The sequence below is a fragment of the Solea senegalensis genome, linkage group LG6 (genome assembly GCF_019176455.1).
Source record: "Solea senegalensis isolate Sse05_10M linkage group LG6, IFAPA_SoseM_1, whole genome shotgun sequence".
Lineage (NCBI taxonomy): Eukaryota > Metazoa > Chordata > Actinopteri > Pleuronectiformes > Soleidae > Solea > Solea senegalensis.
Genome location: NC_058026.1, coordinates 7379356 through 7403933, shown reverse-complemented (window position 1 = coordinate 7403933; position 24578 = coordinate 7379356). Strand labels below are relative to the sequence as shown.

At 39.9% G+C, this 24578-nt stretch overlaps 2 protein-coding genes across 5 annotated transcripts; both read left to right on the top strand.

The window, feature by feature from the left end:
* The first annotated feature begins 179 nt into the window (after positions 1–179).
* poll (polymerase (DNA directed), lambda) lies at positions 180–6656 on the top strand. 3 transcript variants are annotated; one of them, XM_044029168.1, is made up of 10 exons: positions 180–231; positions 1602–1745; positions 1918–2215; positions 2449–2566; positions 2763–3107; positions 3245–3415; positions 4073–4201; positions 4850–5018; positions 5127–5484; positions 6105–6656. In XM_044029168.1, the coding sequence occupies exons 2-10, from the start codon at positions 1631–1633 to the stop codon at positions 6184–6186; spliced, it is 1785 nt and encodes a 594-aa protein (XP_043885103.1). In that variant the 5' UTR covers positions 180–231; positions 1602–1630; the 3' UTR covers positions 6187–6656. The 3 variants fall into 3 exon arrangements, with proteins under 3 accessions (XP_043885103.1, XP_043885102.1, XP_043885104.1); XM_044029167.1 differs by having other exon boundaries at positions 3242–3415; XM_044029169.1 differs by having other exon boundaries at positions 3242–3415; positions 5127–6198.
* Positions 6657–6774: 118 nt separating this feature from the next.
* wbp1lb (WW domain binding protein 1-like b) lies at positions 6775–24242 on the top strand. Of its 2 annotated transcripts, none has more exons than XM_044029180.1 (4): positions 6775–7340; positions 15241–15343; positions 18243–18404; positions 20414–24242. In XM_044029180.1, the coding sequence occupies exons 1-4, from the start codon at positions 7254–7256 to the stop codon at positions 21238–21240; spliced, it is 1179 nt and encodes a 392-aa protein (XP_043885115.1). In that variant the 5' UTR covers positions 6775–7253; the 3' UTR covers positions 21241–24242. The 2 variants fall into 2 exon arrangements, with proteins under 2 accessions (XP_043885115.1, XP_043885116.1); XM_044029181.1 differs by lacking the exon at positions 6775–7340 and adding an exon at positions 12514–12620.
* Positions 24243–24578: the final 336 nt, after the last annotated feature.

The following is a 24578-nucleotide window of genomic DNA, read 5'->3' as shown; positions in this document are numbered from 1 at the left end:
TGGACACTTATCATACCTGCCCGCTTCCGGTCTAGTTATACAGATAATATCTATATATTAATCGATACTGTTGAAAATGTGTTATAAATTAAGTCACGTTTGTAGATTTCGTTCTATAAATTGGCTCCAAAACTATGCAAAAGTGAGCCAGCTACGTGACCCGGAAGTGAAACATTTGATTTTGTGTCCGTCTGGTGGGTTGTTTGTGTCTATGGTTCCTCCTGAACAGGGGTAAGAGTCCAAAAACCTTTATTACTTCTATCGTTTTTAAAGCTTCCAAATGCGCAGTTTTATTCGGACGTGTTTAAAGTGACAATGCGTAGAGCGTAAACAGAGCGAAAACTATGAATAAAACGAGCTCTATGTCACTGTTTCCTGACTGTTGTGTATCTGATGTTAGCGTAAGCTAAATGGGGCTAGCTAAAATAGACTATCTCTAAGAAATAGATTTCTTAGAGATTGACTTGTTTATAAATGATAATGCAGACACTGTCACTCTCCTGTAACAGAGTAATATCGAAACAGGCGATAATGTCTGTTACTGTAACTACGATAAAATGTATTTGAGAGTTTCATAAACCTCAAGCACAGTAAGACGTCTTTAAAAACTATGTATGTGGGTTTTATTTTATGCCCTGTTACCCTCACTCCCTGACTTTTCAGAGGAAGTATTATTATTGCAGATGTTTTTATTAATAAAACAATAAGAGACAACACATAAAGAAACGAGTTAAATAATATAATCAAGTATTTTTGTTTATTTGGTCTTCAACCTTTAGTATTAAAAGTGCCATTTTTGTCCCTTCTTCACCCAAATGAATGTAATCTGATTATATAAAAAACATAGTTTGTTGCATTTCTAGAAATAGAATAAGAAAACTGTTGACATTTCATCACTGTTTTAACCTCTTTATAGTTTTGAAAAATTATTTGGATTTTATATAATTCATGCTTGAGAAAACCTGCTGGTATAATTATGTGGATCAAAGATGGACAGGACTCTTGACGTGTACTTCTTCATGTACACATGAATTCATTTAAGTGCTGGGAATGTCTCTCCAAATTTTAAATACAATTTTGTCGGGTTCTGAGACATTTTCAGTATCGTGTTTGACATAGACTCAGAATGTGACACATATTTTAGTGGATGAAATATTTAAACACTTACATTTATTGCCTCTCACCGTGATCCCTATAAATAAGTGTTCACTTTGAAAGAAATAATGAAAGAAACAAAGAAAACAAAGATAAAATGTTTTTTTTCAAAGCACCAGGGGAGCCTTGTGTTGCATCAATCTACATAACATTATAATTTATAGTATTATACTCACTGTTGGCATGATGTTTGTTTTCAATGATTTTGAACACAAACTTTTAATGGACTATTTTTACTTTGCAATACTACTGTCAAAATTGAAAAAGGGTTTTAACTAAAATAAAAATACCAAATTCACCTGGGTTTCCACTGTGAATTCACTACACATTACATTTGAAATGTCAGTCAGTGCATTTGAAATGTCAGTCAGTACCTACAGATGTGTGGGTATGTGCTTTACATTTCAAATTTATTACCAACATTATAAACCTGCTTTGTGCCACAGGCCACTGGTGCCTCCTCTTAATAAAGAAGATGGAGCCTCGTCATGGGATCATGAAGGCTTTTCCCAAAGTCAAAAGGGTTAGAGGACTACAGGTGAAGGACGTACCACCACTGAAGAAGAAACCAGATGACTGTGATGTCTCAGGTTGGTAATGTGTGTGAGTGTGTGTGTGTGTGTGTGAGTGTAAGAGATAGATGGAGCAACAAAAGAATAAACATGTATTTGGCAACACAGACAGAACACTGTTAATGTCAAAGAGGAGGCAAAAGAATGCTGCATATTTGCTCAGCGTAATCTGCACTTCTCTCTGCCTCAGGAAACTCTTTCAGTGGCGTCACCGTGTACATCCTGCCGGCCGGAATAGGAAGTGCCAGATGCCAGATTTTCCAAAAACAAATTCAGCAGAACGGAGGACAGACAGAGACTTCACTGAGTCCTGCTGTCACTCATGTTGTTGTAGATGACAACATGGATAGTGACAGAGCTCTGCGGCTACTGAAAGTGGATTGCATGCCCTCTGGAGTCCAACTGGTGAAATGCACTTGGTTGAGTTTGTGTATTAGCGGGAAACAACTGCTGGATGTATCCAACTACAGCCTTCTTATACCCAAGAGGTTAATGAGCTTTTTCTTACTGAAATGCCTTTTATATAGGTCGGGAAAGAGTTAACTATTCATATTATATTAATGTTATTATTATCTTCTGTCAGATTCAGCTATTCTTACATCAAAACATTTGTCTCATTCAGGACATTTCTTATTGCCTCTATATGTCATGACAAAGCCTTATAACTGTCTCTACTCTACTACTAATTAATGGATCTTTTTACTCTTTTTTTTCCACTCAGGGACCCTGAAACACAACATGAAAATATTGAAGAAGAGTTGTCGAATGTCCAGCCTGCTGCAGGAAACATTGTCGAGCCACCGCCACATCAAACCAAGCAAGAGGAGACCACAGATACGGTAGGTTGCCAGGTTCATATGAAGAAACTACAAATTTTCTGTGTCATTTATAGGTTTCAGTCTGTCAGCCAGGAACTATTTGGTGCAAAAAGGAGAAGAAAAGCTAACACACAGACCACATAAAAAACACACTCCTTTGTTATTTGGACTGTTTTATGATTATACTTCATAACTAATGGTAACATCCTACCATTAGTCTGTAACTGATACCAAAGAAACACCACGAGGGGAAGAAGACGGCGTCTCACAGAACGACCTGCAGGCGCTCATCACTGGCCAGCACCCCAAAGAGGAGATTCCTGACTCCAGCCTCGACCCGAGTGTTGACGTAGACACTACAGCTCAGAGGGCGGTATCGGGAAAGTGGGTCTGTGCCCAGTCCTCTCAGTCCAAAAGTAATAACTTCAACAAGCACATCACGGACAAACTAGAAGTGCTGGCCAAGGCCTACACACACCAGGGGGACAAGTGGAGGGCGCTGGGCTACTCTAAGGCTGTCAACGCACTCAAGAGTTACCACAAGCCTATTACATCATACCAGGTACTGCAGTACAGTGCAGGTGCTTTTAATATTATGTCGTTGGTCCTGTCAGTAATTTGTGTAGTTGTTGGACACTATTTAGTGCAACATAGTGGAATAGCTTCTTTTTTTTCTTTTCCCATTTTTTGTTTCAGGAGGCATGTCAGATTCCAGGAATTGGGAAACGTATGGCTGACAAAATTGATGAGATCATGGAGAGTGGGCATCTCCGGAAGCTGGATCACATCGGGGAGGCTGTGCCAGTACTGGAGCTTTTCACCAATATATGGGGTGCTGGAGCTAAAACTGCTCAACTGTGGTACCAACAGGTAAAGTACATATTTAAAAAGGACATAGACATTGATTTAATTTATCATAGGTGTATTAACTTCATCTAAGCAGTTGAATTTATGGGTCTGATGCCTCATCTCCCTCCGTGGCAGGTAATTGGGAGAATGTCTGTATGAATTTCTTCCCTGTTTTAGCTGCGCAGTTAAAAGGTTTATTGACTCATTGGTCATCCACATCTCACGCAACAGTAGCATAATATATGAAGTATATATTTTTGCACTAAACTATAGTTGTATGGCTGTTATTGGATTTCTGAATTCCCAAACGCATCAGTTTTTTCAGTATGTGTGGGTTTTCTCATGGTACTGCAGCTTCCTCCCACAGTCCAAAGAGATGCAGTTTCATTAAACTACAGACTCGTATGAATAGGCCGTAGGTGGAAATGTGAGTGGTGTTTACAGAATGTTGACCCTATCGACTAATCCTACCTGGAATTGGCTCCAGCTCCTCTGCGACAGCTGTACAAAAATGGATTTGTAGTTGTGTTAATAAATTCCATTTGAATTCTTAAGCAGTGGTGGCTAAACTGGGCTACCAAATTAAATTGGGATTAAATGGATAACCAAGGCAAGATGGAATTGGACAGCTAATGTTATGTATTTTATAAAATTGTTAATGTCATTTGTATGTATCAGGGATTTCGCACTTTGGAGGACATCCGCACAAAAGCCCACCTCAACAACACTCAGAAAATAGGACTCAAGCACTACGATGACTTTCTGGACCGCATGCCCAGAGAAGAAGCAGCAGCAATAGAGAAAGTGGTAAGACATTTGTTTTATTTAATATCCATGCGTTACCTTTCTGATGGCGACTGAAATGTGTTTACCTCTTTCATCACTTCACTATGTTAAGCCACAGAGGTGTGAACGTGATATCTCTGATAACTAATCCTCCCTCTCTAATCCTCAGAACTTTGAAAACAGACGTCCTAACGTAGGAAAAAGTTTTTGTATGGGTTTTCCTGGACTGCTTTGCTAATGGGAAAACCAGACTGTACTCTCACAAAAAAGTGGAGAGCATCCCAAAGGGGAAAGCTAACTCTTAAACTTGCTGCATATTAAGATAGCCAGATACCTGTTCGCTCCAGAGCACAATGCTAGTTGTTTTCAGATACTATTACTTGGATTTTCTTTTTCCTTCAATGCTGCCAGATAGAGAGCACACGCAAGGCAGATGACTAAAGCATATGTACTCCCTCAGGCTTGTCAAAATTATATGTGATGCTACCTCCCAGTATTTGGCTGGAAGCAGGTTATAGCTTAGTTGTTTGCCAGAGGGAGGGACATAATAAAAAAAAGAGAATCTCTAATTTAAACACATTTAAAAAAAGAAAAAAAAGAAGAAGCTCTATTACTCTAAGATAGATGACGGCCTCTGTACTGCTTTTTTTTGTCTTTGGTTATGTTCAGGTGAGAGAAACAGCTCAGTCTATAAACCCAGGCTTGGTGGCGATGGCATGTGGCTCCTACCGTCGGGGAAAAGCAACATGTGGAGATGTTGACGTTCTCATATCTCACCCCGATGGCAAGTCCCACAAGGGAATTTTCAGCAAAGTGTTACAGAACCTCCGTGATACTGGTAATCTCCATTTCTTTTTTTGATGGAAGGAAATGTTTGTCCTAGTTGTTGTTAATCTTAAGAGAACTGGGGTGGAAAAAAAGGTTTAATTTTTAAATGTTTTTGAAGGGTTTTTAACAGATGACCTGGTGAGTCACGAGGAGAACGGAGAGCAGAAGAAATACATGGGTGTGTGCCGCTTGCCAGGACCCAACCAACGACATCGTAGGCTGGACATCATCGTAGTGCCCTATGACGAGTTTGCCTGCGCTCTCATGTATTTCACCGGGTCAGCCCACTTTAACCGCTCGTTGAGAGCACTGGCAAAGACAAAAAACATGAGCTTATCCGAGCATTCGCTCAACAAAGCTGTGGTGCGTCAGGGAAACTTGAAAGTGTATGGTGGCATTCCACTCCCAACACCGACAGAGAAGGATGTTTTTAGTGTTTTAGGAATACCGTACAGGGAGCCTCGTGAAAGAGACTGGTGAGGATTTGCAATTTACAATGTTACATGTTTGATTTTATTTAAAAAATAATCATGATTGATCGTGCAATCACACTCAAATAATGGATGTTATTCTGCTCCATAGATCACATGGGAGCTCTATTTATACTTGAATGCTAATTTTATTCCACAGATAAAAAAAAGGGTTGGGGTCACACAAAACACAGAAACAACTTTCTTCCTCATCTTACTTTCGTATCCATCCTCCTCGGATTGTTTTAGCTTCATACAATAATGTGTTCAAGGTGTAGTAAATGGAATGTAGTTGTAGATTTCAGAGCTGTTAACAAACAAGTTAACTAGGAATGCTTTCAAAGATGTGTGGTGGTTTAGTTTTATGAATTTTCCACAACATAAACTATAAAATTAAATTATACACTCAATAGCCACTTTATTTTATACACTTGTTCAACTGCCTGTTAACGTAAATATATAATCAGCTGATCTTACGGCAAAAACTCAGTGCATTTAGGCTCGTAGATATGGTCAATACAACCTGCTGAAGTTCAAACTGAGCATCAGAATGTGATGTAGTGTCTAAGAAACTGCTGATCTAATTTCCCACACAAAACCATCAATAACCTTTGCTCTGAAAACAGGTTGAACCTTAAACCAGCAGAAGACTGCATCTGGTGTGACGCCTGCCACTTTTTTAGGTATCTTGTGTACCTAATAAAGTGACCCTCGAGTGCACTAAGCTGGCAGCAGATGTTTCATAGTTGGATTTCTCTAAACCCTCAGAAGGTAAATGTAAAACTATCTGTAGGGACTGATGCCACTAAAACAAAGTGCTATAATATGTGGCTTTGCAAGTAGAGTGAATGTTTGAATGAATTATATGCTAATAAAACTCAGAATATTTTTCTTACTGTGTACAGCAGCTCACTTAGGACTAACTTGAAGCAGACACTTTCTGGGTTTGAAGCTGAATCGAGGGGAATTTGTATAATGTGCCTCATTTGTATTTTCTGCCCACTCTTTAAGATTTATGCATCTTTGGAAAAAGATTGAAAATGGGTAAAATATTATCATTAATGGATGAAATATGTGTGCTGATGGGAAGACACTGTTGTAGGGAAATTGAGCATGGGAGATGCACCAGACTGTTGATTTGAACTAAAAGTGATTCATTAAAACAAAACAATATTTAATGCTGCTGTGCTATGATTATGTTAGATTAAGTCTATTTAGAACACAAATAAGCATCCACGCACCTTTTTTTTTTCTTTTTAATGTGGTTCTGATCATGGCAACCAAACGGGCAGAATAATAACATCATCGTCCGCAGTCACTTCAGGTCACGACTATATTTTGAACATGAACCATGAGGAAATCAGGAGGATAACAAGGACATGCACTGGAGACGCACCGATTAGTGATTGGTCCGCCTCCTCACTGATCGGGACCCAGTTGTCCAATCGCAGACCAGTCCGCAAAACCACTGGCCATCCACGCAACCGTACGCCCGTCACGTTGCGCACATGGATCGGGTCGAGGTGACCACGCCACACCCTGCAGTCAGACCGAAGCTCGTAGTGGCTGCGCCGGAGGAGCGTCTTGTGTAACAAGCTGTATCAACCAGCACCGTGCCTTGTTGAAATGTCCAATTCGCAGAGGAGGCGGTACATGGAGCGGCCTCTCAACGACACTGAGGCCGAGAACTAGCTGAGGAGAGTCGGACACCGTTCGTTAACGACAGTGTTTACATGTTTTTGTTTTTACCGTAGCTGTAGCCACCACTCGGAGGAATGAGGGGTGTACGCCGGGCTCTTAACATGGGATTGTTTTTGCACGCCGTTGGCTCTGTCACCCCCACCGAGTCAACCGAAGACCGGGTAAGTCGTTGAAAACAACGCACCCCTCAGGGGCTGTTAGCTAGCTTGTTGCTGGCCTAAGTTAGCAAAGTGTCCTATTGTTGGTGTATTACCGGCTTACAGAGCTACTATCCTCCTGTTTCTGCTCGCATTATACCTGCTGTCGTCAAACATTAGTTAGCATTAGCTCGTACTGTGCTGTCATGACAGCTGTTAGTACGTTTCTCAAGCCGTTAGCCACTGGAGCTAATGTGTCTAGCTCAGCGAAGTAAAGGGACAGTCCGTCAGTCGGGGCCCGTCTGCATTCCCTGTTCTGTTTATGGTTGAGGGTTGACATTTTAGACACGAGTGAGTTGGATAAACAGCAAAAAGCAGTTCTTCAGGTATGAATGCTGGTACACGCGTAATTATCCTTAGCAGGAAAACAGACAACAGCTCCAGTTTTTCTTACACATTCAACCTGTGTCAAGTTATAAGATGAGGCTGCTGTGTTGACTGTTGCGATGTGACGATATGTGATAAAGCACATACCGATAAAAAGTTATAACAGTAAGTTAATGGTGGTGAACTTTCATCATGTGGTTAATCATGCGTGACAGGAAAATGTTGTCTAACTTGTCAACATACAGTCATAGTGATTTAATTGCTAAGTGCTACAAGAGGGAGCCTGGATCTTCTCCAGTCATTCTAGGGCTTTATGATTAACAAGTGATCATTTTCACAAAATATATCAAAATTATTTCGACAGTGCAACCACTGGAGATGTCACATTTATATGTTGTCTAATAATATGTTTCTCAAACTGTGGTAAGCGTACCACAAGTGGTAAGCAAGTTTCCTCTGGCGTGACTTGGAAGAAAATCAGAAATACTACTGTATACCAGGGTGTGTGATCGGCTGAGGATTTTTGACCGGCATGTGTAGAGTATGAAAAACAAACGAAAGGAAACTAACAAAATAATGCCTACATGACAACAGTAGTTTTTACATGGAGTAATATAGGTGTATTTCAGTCATAATGGTTGCAACAGGGATTATTAGTTGGAATGCTATGGTTGTAAATACACATACATTATTAAAGTGGTTGGGTTAAAGTTATAAGTCAGCATACTGTATCAGTTCTTATCAGCAGTTTGATTTCTTCTTGGGTGTATTAAGCCCGGCCTTACTCTTGACCTTTTGCTGCTCAGTGGAGAAATTGCAAAGGACATGCACAAAATATTGAAATGTCAAGAAAAATATTTATGATTTCATGTGCTACTAGTGATCTTTATAAAAAGTGGGGAAAACAAGTATTCACTATTATGATAAGGGAAAGACAAGTAAAAAGCCTATGTCTTTATGTTGAAGCACAGCATATTAAAGGTGTTGTAAAGGATTGTAATCCAATATGCCTGTTTTTTTAAAGAAAACTCATCTATGGGAATGGTCAAACAGTATATGGTTGATCCTCTTTCTTGTAGTGACTCATAAGTAAAGTATGTTCTAACTTATTTTTCTTTGGCGTTTTACGGCAGTTTGAATTTGTTATGTTGCATTTCTACACCCTTTAACCACTTCTTTTATATATGAGTATAATATTTAGACAATGTGAAAACACACTCTGAGATGTAAAATTCATGATTACACTGAACATTTTGCTTCAGATTTTTATGTTTTACTGTTTAGAAGTTTATAACCACAATCAACTGCTTTCCTCAGCTTTCACAAACGAGCAAAAATTGTTATAGATAACCTTTTTTGACGTATCGACTTAGTGGGGACATCACCTGTTTTACGTCAGAGGAGGTAAAACAATTGTAGGGTCGCACAGCAGCATAGTGGCTAGCGATGTTCCCATTTAGCAAAAAGACCCGGGTTTGCAACCAAGCACTTTCTGCATGGAGTATGCATGGTCTCCTTGTGTGTGCGTGGGTTTTCTCCCTGTTCTCCGGTTGTTTCTCTTTATACTGTACTGGTGATCTGTCCTGGGTGTACCCCAGGACAGGGGGTGGAGTGGCTCAGTGGTTAAGACCGGTACCCTGTGTGTGAAAGACGTCATGGTCGCGATGGTTGTTCGATTCCACCCCTGGCTGATTGTACTCATTTCCATTGTAAGTTGCTTTGGATAAAAGCGTCTGCTAAATGACATGTAATGTAATGTACCCCATCTTTCACCCGGCATTTGCTAGTATCAGCTCTGGTGAAGTAAACAGTCCCTGCCAGTTTCACTCGTAGGGTGTTACTTCTTCATGTCTTTCTGTGGTGAATAAATCCGGCACTATTAACTTTTCACAGACTGTTTAATTTCTTCACAGATAGCGTGATGCATCACTATATGATTGTCTTGCACTATATTGATTATCACAGAACCGTTGTATCATGATATTATTGGTATCGTGGATCATGTACAGCATATCATATCATATTGTGAGGTCCCCTGTGATTCCCACCCCTAATAAAGAGGTGCAATTACAACATTCTGCATTCCTACACAGGCTCAAGGATGCATCAGAAACATTCTAGATGTTTTTCTTGAGGCAATAAAAACCTAGTTACTATTGTTATCATATGCCATATCATGTTCTGTGAGTTATCAGTGCTCAAATGTGTTCATAAATCACTGCCATATGAACCAACATTTACATTTACAGACGGTTGTCATTTTAAGTAGAAGTGAAGTAGTAAATGTATTTCTTAGAGCATGTTATTTGAAGGTGCATGTAAGGCTGATGGAGCCTGGTTATTGTTGGGAGATAAAAGTTATACCACTTTGGCTGTAAGTAAAAATGTCTTTAAAGCTCCATACAACACTGAGAAACAAAACAAAATGTTCCTTGTGGTGAATGAAGGCTACGATGTTGTGTAATTGTATCTGTGGAGATGACGTAATGTTTTTGCAGGATAATTGCAGGATAATTTTCTCTAATCTTTGCTATTTTTCTGTCTCCAGTTGATATAAACTGTGATGCATTCCGGGGTGAATGAGTCAAACTGAAACAAGTTATAAATGCAAACATGTATGTATGTTTGGGTGTCACCAGCGTTTAAGGTTATATGGTGAACTTGTTTGCAAACAACATAATTGTCAATTTAAATTCATGTTGTTAAGTGTTTATCCCATTACACTGCTGAACAAGTTTTTTTTTTAGCAGAAGAATCCTCCACTTGTGCAATTTTTTCTGTTTTCAGTCAAACCGGCTCAATCCTACTAGTTGCAACCACCTGGCTTTACTTGCTTTATATTGGTATGCTATGCTTTTGCCTTGACTCCACCTCTTGAATACAGCATGGGAATGTTGCGATGCTCACTGCAACAGAACTGCAACTCTACTAAACTGAGGAACACCTAGAGAGATCAATTGACCTGTAGAGTTGGTTGATGGTTGTGTGCAATGGCACAAGTGCAACAGACGGTCTTTTTTATTTAAAGTTTAAAGGTGTTGCACAGCAGCCAGATAAATATCTAAAATAAAGTTTTAGATGCTCCAGTGCCTTTGCTAGACATGGTATATTGTACATGTCTCTCTGTGCCTACCTGTAGTGTCTGGTATTGGGGCATAAGCTGTGTTTCCATCGAGTGGAATGGTTCGATTTGGTATAGTACAGTATGTAACAGTATGTCTTTGGTTCTCTTCTCCTGGAGTACCAGTCAAACAGCCACAAACCGAGCAGGAAAAAAAGAGCTCCTCCATTGTTGTTTGTTGTGTTGTATTTGATGACATTTTTTCGTTGTTGTCACACCGGTATGACGCCACGCTACGCGGCCATCGGGCACAGCCCACACCCCGCTTACCAAGTACAGGTACTGCTCTCAGGCGCTGTGTAGTATTTCAAATCTTGGAGTTATTTGATGGTTGCAGCCAACGTTTCTTTTAATCTTGTATCATAAAGTGAAACTGGAGCTGCTTGCAGTCAAACCGCTTTTTCTATCATGGAGATAAAATGAATCAGCTCACACACTCATTAAACCGTCTTTCTCAGCTGTTGATGATTTGAATACACCAGCCTTGAACCTGGGTGGCTCTGAAAGAGCACCTTTCTTTGTGGAGGGACAGGTTAATAAAGAAAGGGTCAGCGAGGACATTGCGTGCATCGGCTAACCTGCCAGGATCCGCTCTGTTGGTGTGGTCAAGACTAAGAACTGTAGCCACTTATCTCCAGGAGTGTTGGTATTGTCACCAGGGGATTATTTAACTGTCCCCATTGTCTGCGCATGTCAACAGCTACTCATTACTGAGGCTGGTTATTTTCTCATGGTGCAGTCATTTCTGTGACAGTAACCCAACCTGCTTTTAATCCGTTTGATTTTGATGGTCTGTTTGTTGAAGTGTGCATGCACCAGCAGTGTATGCAGCCTTTTTTTGCAGCCAGTCTGTCAGGAGAAGTAAACACTTAAAGGTCCTTTCAAATGACCTCAATTTTCTTTCATTGATGTATTGGCTGTCACTTAACTGGCGGTACAAGTTATGTGGATTGTGCGTGTGAGGAGCTCACAATGTGTGTAGAAGTAGATTTGTTTGTTTGTTTTTTTGGTAAAATGAACGTGCTTGTGAAACTTTAACCTTCTTTAACACTGGGTTATCTTTATGCTGCACTGACTAAGGACCCAAACAAACTTGATGGCTATCAGTATCAAATTGCAAAAGTGGGCCCAGCCTACCCAGTGGAGAGCATATGGTGCAGAAGCCAGTGAGCCAGTGAAAACAATTTCAGTTATCAGACATAAAGTGAAGGAACAGAACATCATATGTTCATTACATGGAAAATTAAATCCCTCTGTGTTGGACGTGGTTTAAAAAGAAAGAACAAAAAAAACATGTTGTGTTGATGAAGCTGAAACAGCTGTTGATGAATGATTAATCTGTTAGCACTGTAAAGTTGTTGCCACTTTTAAAAGTCAGCAGTTTGGTGTGTGCTAATACAGTGTGTTGCATGCGACTACTCATTTCTTTGTTACTGCTTGATGATTTTCTTCCTATTCTCCCCTTTTATCTCACCTCCCACTTACTTCTTACTGCTTTGTGTGCATTATTGTCATTAAGCTAAGGCCTGGGTAAGAGCTCGCTCTCCACTGCTGGTTGGAAATTTCCGTAGCGCAATCCTTGTTCACTGTTTGGGCCTGTATGGGAGTGGGGTGAGGGGGTGTGTATGTGTGTGTGGGTGGGTATAGGGTAGACGGATAAAGAAACCGAGAGAGAAAGGGAAAGGCAGAGTTAGAGGAAGGTGATGTTTAAAAGCGGTTAGACCATTTTCTTGTATGGGATAATAACCTAAGAGATTGAGGGGACCTGGATCATCATGCTGCTCACTCCAGCACTGGTAAACTATAGAGAAATATACATACAATTATCTAATATACATATATATATTAGATATATACATATATAGAGGAAAAAATCTGAAGGATGAAGAAAAGAAATTCACAAATCTGTGCTCCCTTGTCTTTTGGATGATCTGACGTTGTTATCCAGCCTGTGTACTTTCACAATTTGGCTCTGTTATGATATACTGTAAGTAATGTGCTTAAGAGTGATAACTGCTTTGGTCTTTTGATAAAGGACTATTGGATTGGAGACAAATGCCGTATTGAATTTGAATGAAAATGGGCTGTTGTGCCAAATGCTTCCTGACATTTTGCATTTTTTTTTTTTTTTCAAGAGTTCAGATTAGTTCTCTGCTAAACCTTTAAGTCTAGATCTTAGGAACACACTGAGTGGTTTGTGCTGGCTGGGATTCAACAATTTGCACTTGATATGGGTCTTAAACACTGATGCAATTCTAGCAGCTTACAAGTACAAGTGGCTAGCACTTGTTTACTCCAAACTCACAGCTAAGTATAAATGGCTACTACTCTATCTGTAATGTTTATCAATCAAAGCTTAAGACCAGTACTCTATACTGTTTTTTTGTAATTAGTATATAATAAGCATGCAGAGACTCTCCAGACATTTCCACTTTTTTAATCACCTTTTCCAAATGTATTATTTGTGCACTGTCCATTTCTGTATGTGCGTTGTTTGTTGTTTTTAGGAGTAGTAGTGAACCTCAGCAAATTTCTTCAAAAAGAAGGAAACTATGTCAAGTATGCATGCTGACCTTATATGAGAACACAATGTTTCCATTCCTTGTTTTGTACCATACTACTTGAACCTGTTTGGAAATGCTGCACTTAAAAATGGGACACGGACCATGTTACAGAGAACTAAAGAAACAATACATAGGCTTCTTACACTGAAGGCACATGACGTGTCACAGTGGGAGGTATTAGTTAATAAAATGAACAATGGCTTAATTCCATTTAGGTAAGTGGATTACTGGAACGATAAATAGATCAGTGTCATTAACATTATTAGTAGCACCTGTGCTTTTTCTGCTGACAGGCCAAAATGTCTTCAATAGAAAAAGCCCCTTTTATTAATAGGTTTTTTTTTTTGCCAATATCTTGCTTATTTTTTGTCCAAACAATATCAAAGTTGGCACAGCATACACTGGTGCCCTTAGCAGCTCTCTGCCAAGTCTGAAGCCCATCAAGCCACCTGCTCAACAATTATGCAAGGAATGGAATAAAAGTCGGTGCTGCGCTGCGTGTTGAGTGGTTGCACATTTTGGGATTTCTGCTGGTATCGCTTGCATTTGTCATCCAAACACCACCAAAGTTGGTCCTGCTGCCATTAGCATGTCACCTGCCAAGTTTGAAGTCTGTAAAGTGAACCGTTGGATAGTTAAAAAGATAAACAGACAGATGTTCCTTGCATTTATAAATGGATTTTATGTTTACTTTGAAAACTAAGTAAAAAGAGTAGGGGGGCACCGATCAGATGTTTCGCTGACAGTGTACTACATCGCTCACTGGCAGACATGCACATTTGGCTACAAGCTAACACTTTGGATGGAGCTAAAAATGGTTTATCAGCAGTTTTCCCACTTGTTATGCCAACACATTCTTCAGGATTTTTAATCAAACACTGTTTGGTATCAGATGATTAATCTCTACACGTCACAAGCTGATAATATCATGACTGAAAACTTACTTGGCTACATTCTTATGAAAGAGTACTGGTATGTGAAGGCTTGGGAGAGGGAGATGTGAGTGGAGGAGACTAGATGTCACTTATACTTGCACGATGGACCTTTTTAAAGTACCAAGAGTACAATACAAAAAGAAAATTGTTCATATCAATTATTATGTGAGAAAATGTCATTAGTCAAAGATCACTGTGACCTCACTGAATGTTTCTGGCCATAACACTATATGCACGTAGCCTCATTTACAACTCCTGCTGAAATGTAAGCCAGCCCCTTAACTCCCAGTCAGTTGTCGCTTTAGGCAACTTGGACTTTGTAAGGTAACGCAAGTGATTAAAAATGATGAAAAAGCTGTGGTGGGCCAAATAGATTTTTCACAGATGCTGTACACAATGTGATTTCACAATGCTGACATTTAAACACCTTTTTCATTTTTACTTACTACTGAAACAACCACTTTACAAAAAAAATGTAAACTTTTTGAAATGTTCAATATTAAGATTTTTTTACTATATATAGATTTAAGATTTAATATTATTAATTTAAGAAGAGCTGTCGTGTTGAATTTATTTTGTCATACCTGGGTTAGGACGTGAAGTTGGTCATCCAGTAATAACGGATTTTGTGCTTTAGCTCTTCATGCCCAGCGTCCTTGAGCAGGAAATCAAATAGCTAAAGGAGTGGAAGCCTCAAATTATTAAATTAGATAAATAAATGCCTGTATATACTGTGTGTGTATATACACATACAACTTCTATTTTTTTCTTTGGCTGTAAGCAGTATTTCTGTCAATTGTTATGAAAAGTAACACAAACGTAATTTCACCCTTTAAAAATTATTTTTGGTTTTACGATGAGTTAATAATACCGAATACTCCCTTTAACTGGATGTGTTTCTTCTGCTTGTCTTGCAGAGCCTGCTGAACTGTGAAGGCGTCAACAACCAGAGCTACATCTGTGAGTCTGGGCACTGCTGCGGGGAGTCTCAGTGCTGCAGCTACTACTATGAGCTCTGGTGTAAGTCTCCAGTTTTTCCTTTATCTTTTTACCTTCTGCGTCTTCTCACTCTCCCTTTCCTCTGTCTAATAGACAAGGTTCGGCGGGATCATGGGGGTTGAAATTCACATGGAGTCCTCAGAGTGGGACATGTACTCAGCCACAGAGTTCGAGGGATAGTTCAGGTGTTGTCGATAGAGAAACGGAATGATTTTACATCACAGCACACAGGAGTTGTCGACCCACCGCTGTCTTCATCAGTCAGTTCAAATGTCTTATTTCATGATTTTGGTCTTCGAAAGCCTCAATTTAGATTTACCTCATCATCTGAATCAAACTTACTAAATGAGGCAGCAGCAGACCAGCAGCTCCCCTGTCCTGTGAGATAAAATCACCTAATTTTGTCAATGGACATTTGTCCAGGGCAGTGAGCAGTTTACAAACAGAAATAAAAACTCCAACAATCATATTCTTAAGATACTGTAGACATAGGCAGGCAAAGGTTACATGAGGTAAACAGCCGTCTGTGGTTCAAAGGCCTTAAGAAACGTTGCTACAGATTCCAGAAGCATTTTTTTTGCATTGCTTATCAACTTTGTTGTCTTGGAAACTTTTATTTCACCTCCCCAAAATTGACAGAAGAAACAGAGTTTGACTGGTTGGACTACCTTTCACTGCAGCTCCTTGTTTACTGCGTGTCTGGTCGGATATAACATTGACGAGAGCTTTTATTGACGACCAGTATATCAGTAGTATAGTGTAGAGTTTACATTCTTACTTCTCAGAGACACAGGCTGCCTTGTTTCTTGGTCCTTGAAGTGAAATTCCCCACATTTCTCTGTGTTGATGTAGCGGTGTTTGTATTTCAGATGCACGGTAAACACAAATGGAGTCGTTTTTTGGAGCCTTGCTCAGTTGGGGTTCCCTGCTGCTGTTTAGATTGGACTCTAGATAACACAGTTTTCCAAAAAAATATTTCCTTTGAAGAAAATTGGGAACAGTTGTTATCAGAATCAGAATACTTTAATATTACTTTGAAGGTTCAAAATTAGAAGCTGCCCACCAGCATTTCAGATTAAAACAGGTGCAATCATGATTGTGCAGACAGCCATGAAGATATATCCAAATCATATGTATAATGTTATTAGAAGTCCAGGAGGAGAGGTTTTCTGGATTCTTTAACCCTCTTATGACCATCCTGACAGTCAGGCCGCCTAGATTTATTTTGATTTCATGGCTGTAAAATTGTCAAAAAATGTTCTATATCTGGCAGTTATTCAACTGTTTAGGAATTATGGTACTGGGAAGCTGACGTCGCAAACGTGTGACACGTGGATGGCCTGAGGGCTACCGTAATGACAAGTATACGGGGCGCAAACCTCTATTTCTCTGCTTTCTGGTATCCTATCCATCTTCTACCGTTTTATCCTCCACATGAGGGTTTGAGGGGGTTCTGTGCCAGTCTCAGCTGACATAGGGTGGAAAGGCGGGTTCAACTCCAAATCCTGTTGGCGACGACAGGATGGTAACAGAAGGGTTAATCGACTTTCTCCCACCACCACTTGGCTTGTTACTTGCTGCCTCTATTGCTGTGTTCAGGCAGGACTTGTTATGACATTGGAAACAGAACATCCTCAACTTGTAGCTTTCCACAAAAATTCGAGTAAGCAGGTCATAAATATGAAGGGAGAGTGTTCAAAGGGGCTCATTGTAAACCAGCTCATTTGAACACAGATTTATACACCAGCGGTTCCAGCGGTTCTGACGGTGCTCAAGTTCAGCAAGCAGACTGGCATACAACACAAGGACCTAAAGAGTGAGATGTGCTCAATACATCACTCAAGAAGTCTTTGTCTCCGGACATTTTGTTAAGCTGAATGTTGCATATCGCATCTTTAAAGGGCACACCAAGTTCTCTGTGTGTTTTGCTTTGTCAGAGTCTTGTCGTCATCGCCACCTTTATTGTTATAAATGAGTTTCTGTAAATGTTATACGAGATGGCTGTGTCTCAGTAGATGGAGCAGGTTCCTCTAGTCTACATACATACTGATTGTCTGGCGTTCAGCAGTGTGTGATTGATGTGTGATAGACGTAGTAAACTGTTACTGAGTGTGTGTGTGAAAGGGTACGAAGAGGTGAAGAGTAAAACTGCTGTGTAAAGCGATTACAGTTGGTCATCAAGACTAGAAAAGTGCTTCTTTAACACAGAGCATTAAGCGTTCAGTATTTACAAATCTCTCTCTCTTTCTCTCAGAACAATAAACCAGAGAACTAAAGAGTTCAACATGTGACGCACCTCTGGATGGCACATATGAGAAAGATTGTAAATCTACCAGTTCCTCGTCATAGAAATGGGAATGATCTTGGACCTTATGGTAGTTAAACTGTGAAAAAAACTGTAGGATTTAATGGTGAGGAGTGTGTGAGAGAAATGTCTTACACTATTTCAGGTAAATAAAAACACAAAAGGCCTTCTCTAGAGGTTTTTTCATTTTGGGCTACTGTAAAAACATGGTGGTGTAACACGGCAGCCTCCACAAAAAGGCTCATCTTCATCTTACATAACAACAACATAACAGTTATTAATTTCAGTTGATTATATAGTACATTATTAAAACATATTAATTTCTGATGATACATACCACAAATCCTACATGACATTAAACTGTCAAACAATCAGTCAGTCGAACTTTATTCATGTAACGTCGTGCAATACAGAATGCTGTACGTGTGTGTGTGAATGTTTCACTGTTAGAACCAGATGTTGTCGTTATTTGATCTTCAGTGTTATGTTTGCACTAGCAGCAGGGTCTTCGTGTTACATCACTGCAGTATGGATATTATCGAGCGCACTCTCTCCTGTTGTTGTGTCCCACTGTAAATGTGTATAACGTCTCAGTGTTGTGTTCTTGTGTTGTAGGGTTTTGGTTGGTGTGGGCGATCATCTTCATTTTGAGCTGCTGCTGCGTGTGCCACCACCGCCGCACCAAACATCGGCTGCAGCAGCAGCAGCGGCAGCATGAGATCAACCTCATAGCGTACCGCGAGGCACACAACTTCCCCTCTGTGCCCTTCTACTTCAGTAAGAACTTCCACTGGCACATCATGACGAAACTTGATTTTGGTTAGAGCTTAGGGTAAAAAAAATAAAAATAAATAAGATCCAGTGGATCAAAATCCAAAGATTGCCTCATGCGACCGCAAACTCTTATTGTCTTCTTCTGATGAGCAAAGAGAGAATGGATGCTGGCCAAGCTGTGCTCGCAGCACCCTCTGCTGGACAACATAGTAATTACTGTATGCGATTCTAGTTTTGTTATTTTGAATGAACAGGTTTTTAAGGTTTGAAGTAAAAATGCATTTATGTATCTATTCTTAATGTAAACAATATTTTTTAATGATGCTCCAGGTTAAAAGATCCAAGTTTTGCATATACATATTATAAATATAATATTATAGCTAGCGTAATTAATATAAATAATTATGTACATATATGTGTTTACATATATACATATAAACGTATATATGTATATGTATGTATATATATATATATACACACACACACATATATATATACACATAGGTGATTGGCTGATTAGATATTTGTGTTAATAAAGGGGCCAGTGAGAGTAAATGCTAATAATGAACAACGGATCAAAGGAAAATATATAATGTAAGAAGATGTTGATCATAGTGAGAACCCCAGAAAGAACTCTAGTTCCTCTCAGTATGAACATTATTTTATCTCTTAGATCATTTGTGTTTTTCTGTTCTTTTTTTTAGCCTGTAACTGTAATGTTCTGGCTCATGCTCACCACTCTCATCCAATTGTGTCACCCATAAAGTCCTGATAAACCCACTCAATAGCATCTGCTCAGTATCCTTAAAAGACAAAAAAGGTCATTACTACTAAGTGGAAAAAAGTGTTTGAAATCTGTATATTTCCATTTGGAAATGGTGAAAAACCAAAACATCAAGGAGAGTCAATATTTCACTTGCCAGATGGCCAGAGACCCAACTCCAAATTAATACTTGTGTTGTACTTACTGTATGTTAGTGCTGCTCTTTATAAGATCTACCAGTTCCACTCTAAGTTCATATGAGTGACATAATTAAAGTGACATCTTTGACAATATCTATTCAATTTAATTTCAAACCAGTGCATGTCTGCTAAAATTATGATCATATAAACTGAATATAAACATCTGTTTGAACATAATCTTCCCTATTTCTCCAGTTACGTCAAACTGAGGAATATAACACTACCCGTAAGCAAAGCGGTGGCTTCTTGCTCATGTTTGCACTGAGAGTCATCCCTGGTTTCACACAGCATTAGGACCTCTCCTGTTTGCATGCCCCAGTTTTCAGGAAGCGGCCTGCATTTCTCTCTCTTGGTGCTTTGCCAGTGTTGCAACACCGTCTTGCTCAGAGCTGAAACAAGCCTTCAGCTCAAAACTGACCTAGAAATTGGCTTGTTTTGTCACATTTTCCCCTTATTGCTTTGGGAATGCTCAAATAGTCGTATTGAAAGTTCATTGAGGTCACGCCGAAAATTGTGCGATTAGATAGTTGTGTTAATCTAAATGGGACCAAGGCTGAGGCCGCTCTGGACGCTTGTGCTGTGCGTCTACAGAATGTCTTGTTTGAGCTTGAGCACAAACGTTAACAGATTAGAGTCACACTGCTCTTATTGGGGGAAAATGATATTTGACCACAGTTGGTCTGTATTTGTCAAATATGTCACAAACACAACACTTTATATACCTGTTTCCAAGTAGAAACACTCACAGAACATGTCTCTGTTCCCTGAATCAATACAGTTTTTTCAGCAGTGCTTTTGTTGTGAAATATTTGCGGGACCAGCGGATGTACAGCCTCATACTGTGAACTCCTGGCATGTGGTTGAGCACAGAGGCATGTTAAACGGTCTATTATTCATGGCAGTTTTCAAAGGGAAAATCAATATAAAACAACAGTAGCAACGCAGCAGATCAGAACCGCAGCCGTCACGTGCTGCACACAAGTGTAATGTGTACATTTTTTATCTGTGCATTCTCAAAGCTGTTTTGCTTCCCCACATCTTCTCTTCAGGGTTTCTGCCAAACTACCTCCTGCCCGACTATGAAGAGGTGGTCAACCGACCCCCAACTCCTCCCCCTCCCTATAGTGCCTTACACACAGGCCCCACCACAGTGGTTTCTAGTCCACTGGCCACCGAGCAGCAGGAGAGACACTGTCCAATCATCCAGCCCACTCCAGTGCCCCCGGTCTCTGAAAACCTTTGTTGCAGACCCAGCATAGAAGAGCCACAGCCACTCACTTTAGACTTGAGGCCAAAGCCTGACATTAAGCCTGTGCAGATGGCACAAGATGCAGGCATGATACTGTCAGATGGGGTCAATAGGGAGGGACTCTCCAGCCAGGAGAAAAGAAGCGAAAGTGAGGAAGAATCCTGCAAGGACCCCCTGTTGAAGGAGCTGCCGGAGGGTTGCACTGAGGACAAAGATCGAGTTCCCAGTGGAAGGAGGAGGCGAATCACCGGAGACTCTGGGATTGAGGTGTGTGTATGCGGCACACGTGGGAGCAGCAGTTGTAGCGGAGTATTGGGGACAGGACAGGAAGGCAAAGAGCTGAGGGAGCTAGAGAGCCTGCTGGGACGTGAGGGAGATTACGAAGAGGAGGGGGAGGAGGCTGGCGACTTCTGCGACAGCTGTGGTCATCGAGCCTCCTTCAGTGTGGAGGAGGAGCCGGCGCTTGGTGGGCCGGAGAGGCGGCCCGCACGTGGGCCGTCCGGGTCTCCTCAGCCGGCTCACCAGATCAGCAGTGGCTCACTCCACCCTCCCGTGTGCCTCCTCCTTCACACCATCAATGAGCAGGAGGGGCCACACCACAGCACCAGCACTGAGCCGCAGGGCTGAAACACACATCTGACAAACCTTTGTCACCAATGGAAGGAGAGAGCACTTAGGACAGGATGTGGAGACATATGCTTTTGTGTCCGAGCAAGTGTTTTATGTCTAAATGCTTTCTAAATGAGTATTTTTATGAATGTGTGCATCTTAGATAACACAGATGTGGGAGCAGGAAGTGGAGTCCACCAAAGTGATTGAGATCCAAAGGTTGGGAAAGCTGGCTCCTCCCCATACTGGAAACTGTGGCCTTAACCTGTGTATGTTGGGTTATACTTGGGCAGTAAAAGCCTAGGAATCTGTGGCAACTTCTCATACTGTACAATCACACAGTCGTCACACAGACAGTCAGAGACTTGATAGCTGAAGCTGTGATGTCAGAACAGGACGTTGGCTGCCAAGGATGAATGCAGCTGTCCCTATCTGGGTGTTTGTTAACTCATCTGCAAAGCCTTCCTTACGTAATAAGAGATAACACAAGTGGAATTACCACAGTGTGTGTGTGTGTGTGTTTTTGATGAGAGCTGATGCTGAACAAGACTGTGTGTCCTGTTAGATTCATGCTGCTCAAGTGCTTTTATAGTGACTTAAAAACCGCTCTGCCTTGTTGTTCATGGCCTTTATCTGCCCTGTTAATGATAAGAGAAGTGCATTAACACATCTTCATGTGAGCACTTCCTGTTTTGCACAAAATGTGTTTATCCTTTCAAATTAAGCCTTTAGTTAGAGAAAATCAGAACATGTTTTTCCATTAATCCAATCTTAAAGGACCTATTTGAACATTTTTGCTATGGCTACATAGCCAACATTAGCATGTACATGGGCTGTCACATTTTCCAAAAATCTGAAATACTGCCACATGTCATTTTCACAGCAAGCTTGAGAAGTGAATTCATTCACTGTCTTCATTTCTGATGGATTCTAAGAGCATGCAAGCCAAGCTGAGCTCACGGCACCCTCTGCTGGACCTCATGGTAATTACATTAGATGGTGTGATGGGTACCATGTTTTTGGTTCTAAGTTTCAGGTTTGACACCCCCCCAAATAAAAAGTGACAGCTCTAGCTATGTGCTTTCCTCGAGGGATGGTTACAAATACATCCTTAGACTTTATTTTACTCTCTGATAGCGTTCTCCAACAGTGGAAAAGCAAAGCCAAGTTTAACTCTTGATATGCTCCTGTTTCTTTCGCTGCTCACGTCCTCATTGCCTTCTAATGGTCTGATTGCATCTGTTTTTCCCAGAGGAAGTAGCTGCTTAGAGGCCATATTTTAACTTCTTGTCTTGTAAATAAAACAATAACTAAAATTCTCACCAAGTGATAATCACCACCTGCCTCTCACGGCAAGGAAACTTACATATAAGATAGATTTCATTACACGATTCATTTCTTAGGGTTTTTGTCACGACATCTGTCAGAATTTGCCGCCTGTGATTTGTTAGTGGGGAGTGCAACACATTTATGGACTTAATGTAATGAGTGTGTGTGTGTGTGTGTGTGTGTGTATAGTATGTGCCTACTCCAAAAAGTGTAGAATGTTGAACACTGATAAGCCTCAGTGAAACTGAGGGATTGTCAGAGATCAGGTACTAAAAACCAAGAAAAGAATGTCAAGTGTTAAGAGTTGAAAAAAAACTGGGATGGACAACTTCAGACCTCAAAACTTATTGTTGACAGTTGCTTCAATGGATCACCAGCGACTATAGGATTCACCATCTTTGTTTTTGTATCAGCACATTTTCAGCCATCCTTTAGAATCAATACTCACTGATTAAATGCTCCACTAAAGAAAAACAAAATCAGTTAACTGCAGTTTAACCTTGGGTGATGGATACTCCCAGTTCTGTTTTGATCTTAGAAAGGAAACTATTACTTTCATTGTGTTAATGTAAAATTAAGCATTTAACCCCTGCAGGCCAATTTTAGAACAAATGATTTAACTACTACAGCATAATGAAAGGGAAGTTGTCCTTTGTCATGTGTATCTCCTGGGTAAAAGTACAACAGTATTTATTCAGTGATGCATTTTCTTCGCGATTGACCCAAAAAGCAATATTTTTGATTTTGCAGATTTAAAAACAAACTTTGACATTAACTCGTCAAATCCGACATCCTTATCCAGACCTTGCAGGAGCTGTAATACAATAGGTGTTAGATGATGTACAAAAAAAAGATTACCTAAGATGTTTTCACACGTTGATTCTAGTTTTTAAGATTTTTTTTATTTGTCCACTCTGAAATCAACTGGACCTACCGATTCTACATGCTGCAGTGTGCGGGAACATTTTTTTTTTTTTTTTGACAGATTATCCTTTTTTTAATAAAAAAAAATAATTTACTCATTGCAATGTTCGAAAGCACAACAGTCATTTATCGCCGTCACACGATAAATACCTTAAAAACAAATAAGAGAATGTGTCTCTCAGAAATGTCTAGCACAAGATAAAACTGTAACCTGACCTTTGTGTTTTAATAGTAAGACGACTGAATTTTACTCATCGAAGCCTCAACACTCTCTAAAATGCTTTGTATGTTGATGCTTTATTGTGGAAACTAGACGATTCAGTTGTTGTACATGTAGTACAAAGATGAGCTATTTTTTAAATATCTGCTGAATCCTTAAAATGAGTTAAACTGTGTGAAGTGTAAAAAAAACCACTTTATATTTGCAAATTAATTACAATGTTCTGTTTTAATGAAATCAGTAGCTTTGTTGTTTTAGACAGATTTTCTTTTGTCATTATTAATATTGTTATTATTATTGTTATGTTGAGAAAAGATGTAACTTCTTTTCCTACAGATGTGTAAAGGGTACATTTTGACTAACAACACACTAGTTACTTTGTTAACAAGATCAGGGGCATTTTGCCAAAGACACTTTTTCTTTCTTTCTTTCTTCACCGGCGTGTGTGTAAAGGGGTTTTGCACATATTCTTTGAATGTTCTGATCATAAGCCATTTATTATAAATACCAAGGTGGACGTATGTTGAATAAACATACTCTCTGAAATCCAAATTTTGTGTCCTTGTCGTTTTAAAATAAAAAGATAGATAGATAGATAGATAGATAGATATATAACTTTAAGCTAACAGATAGACAGCTAAAGAAAGGTGGATAGATGGACAGACAGACAAAGAAAGAAAGACAGATAGATGGACAAAGAAAGATAGACAGATAATTTCTCATAGAGTTTTCACATCGTACGGTTCACTGACAGTCCCACCGTTCCCAAGAAACCACATGACCTCGCTTTGCTTTGCTCGTACACAGCTATGACGTCACTCTGGGAAATAAGATTTTTCTGGGCTTTTAATAGCCTTTAGGAAGGTTTTACAAATATGAAACT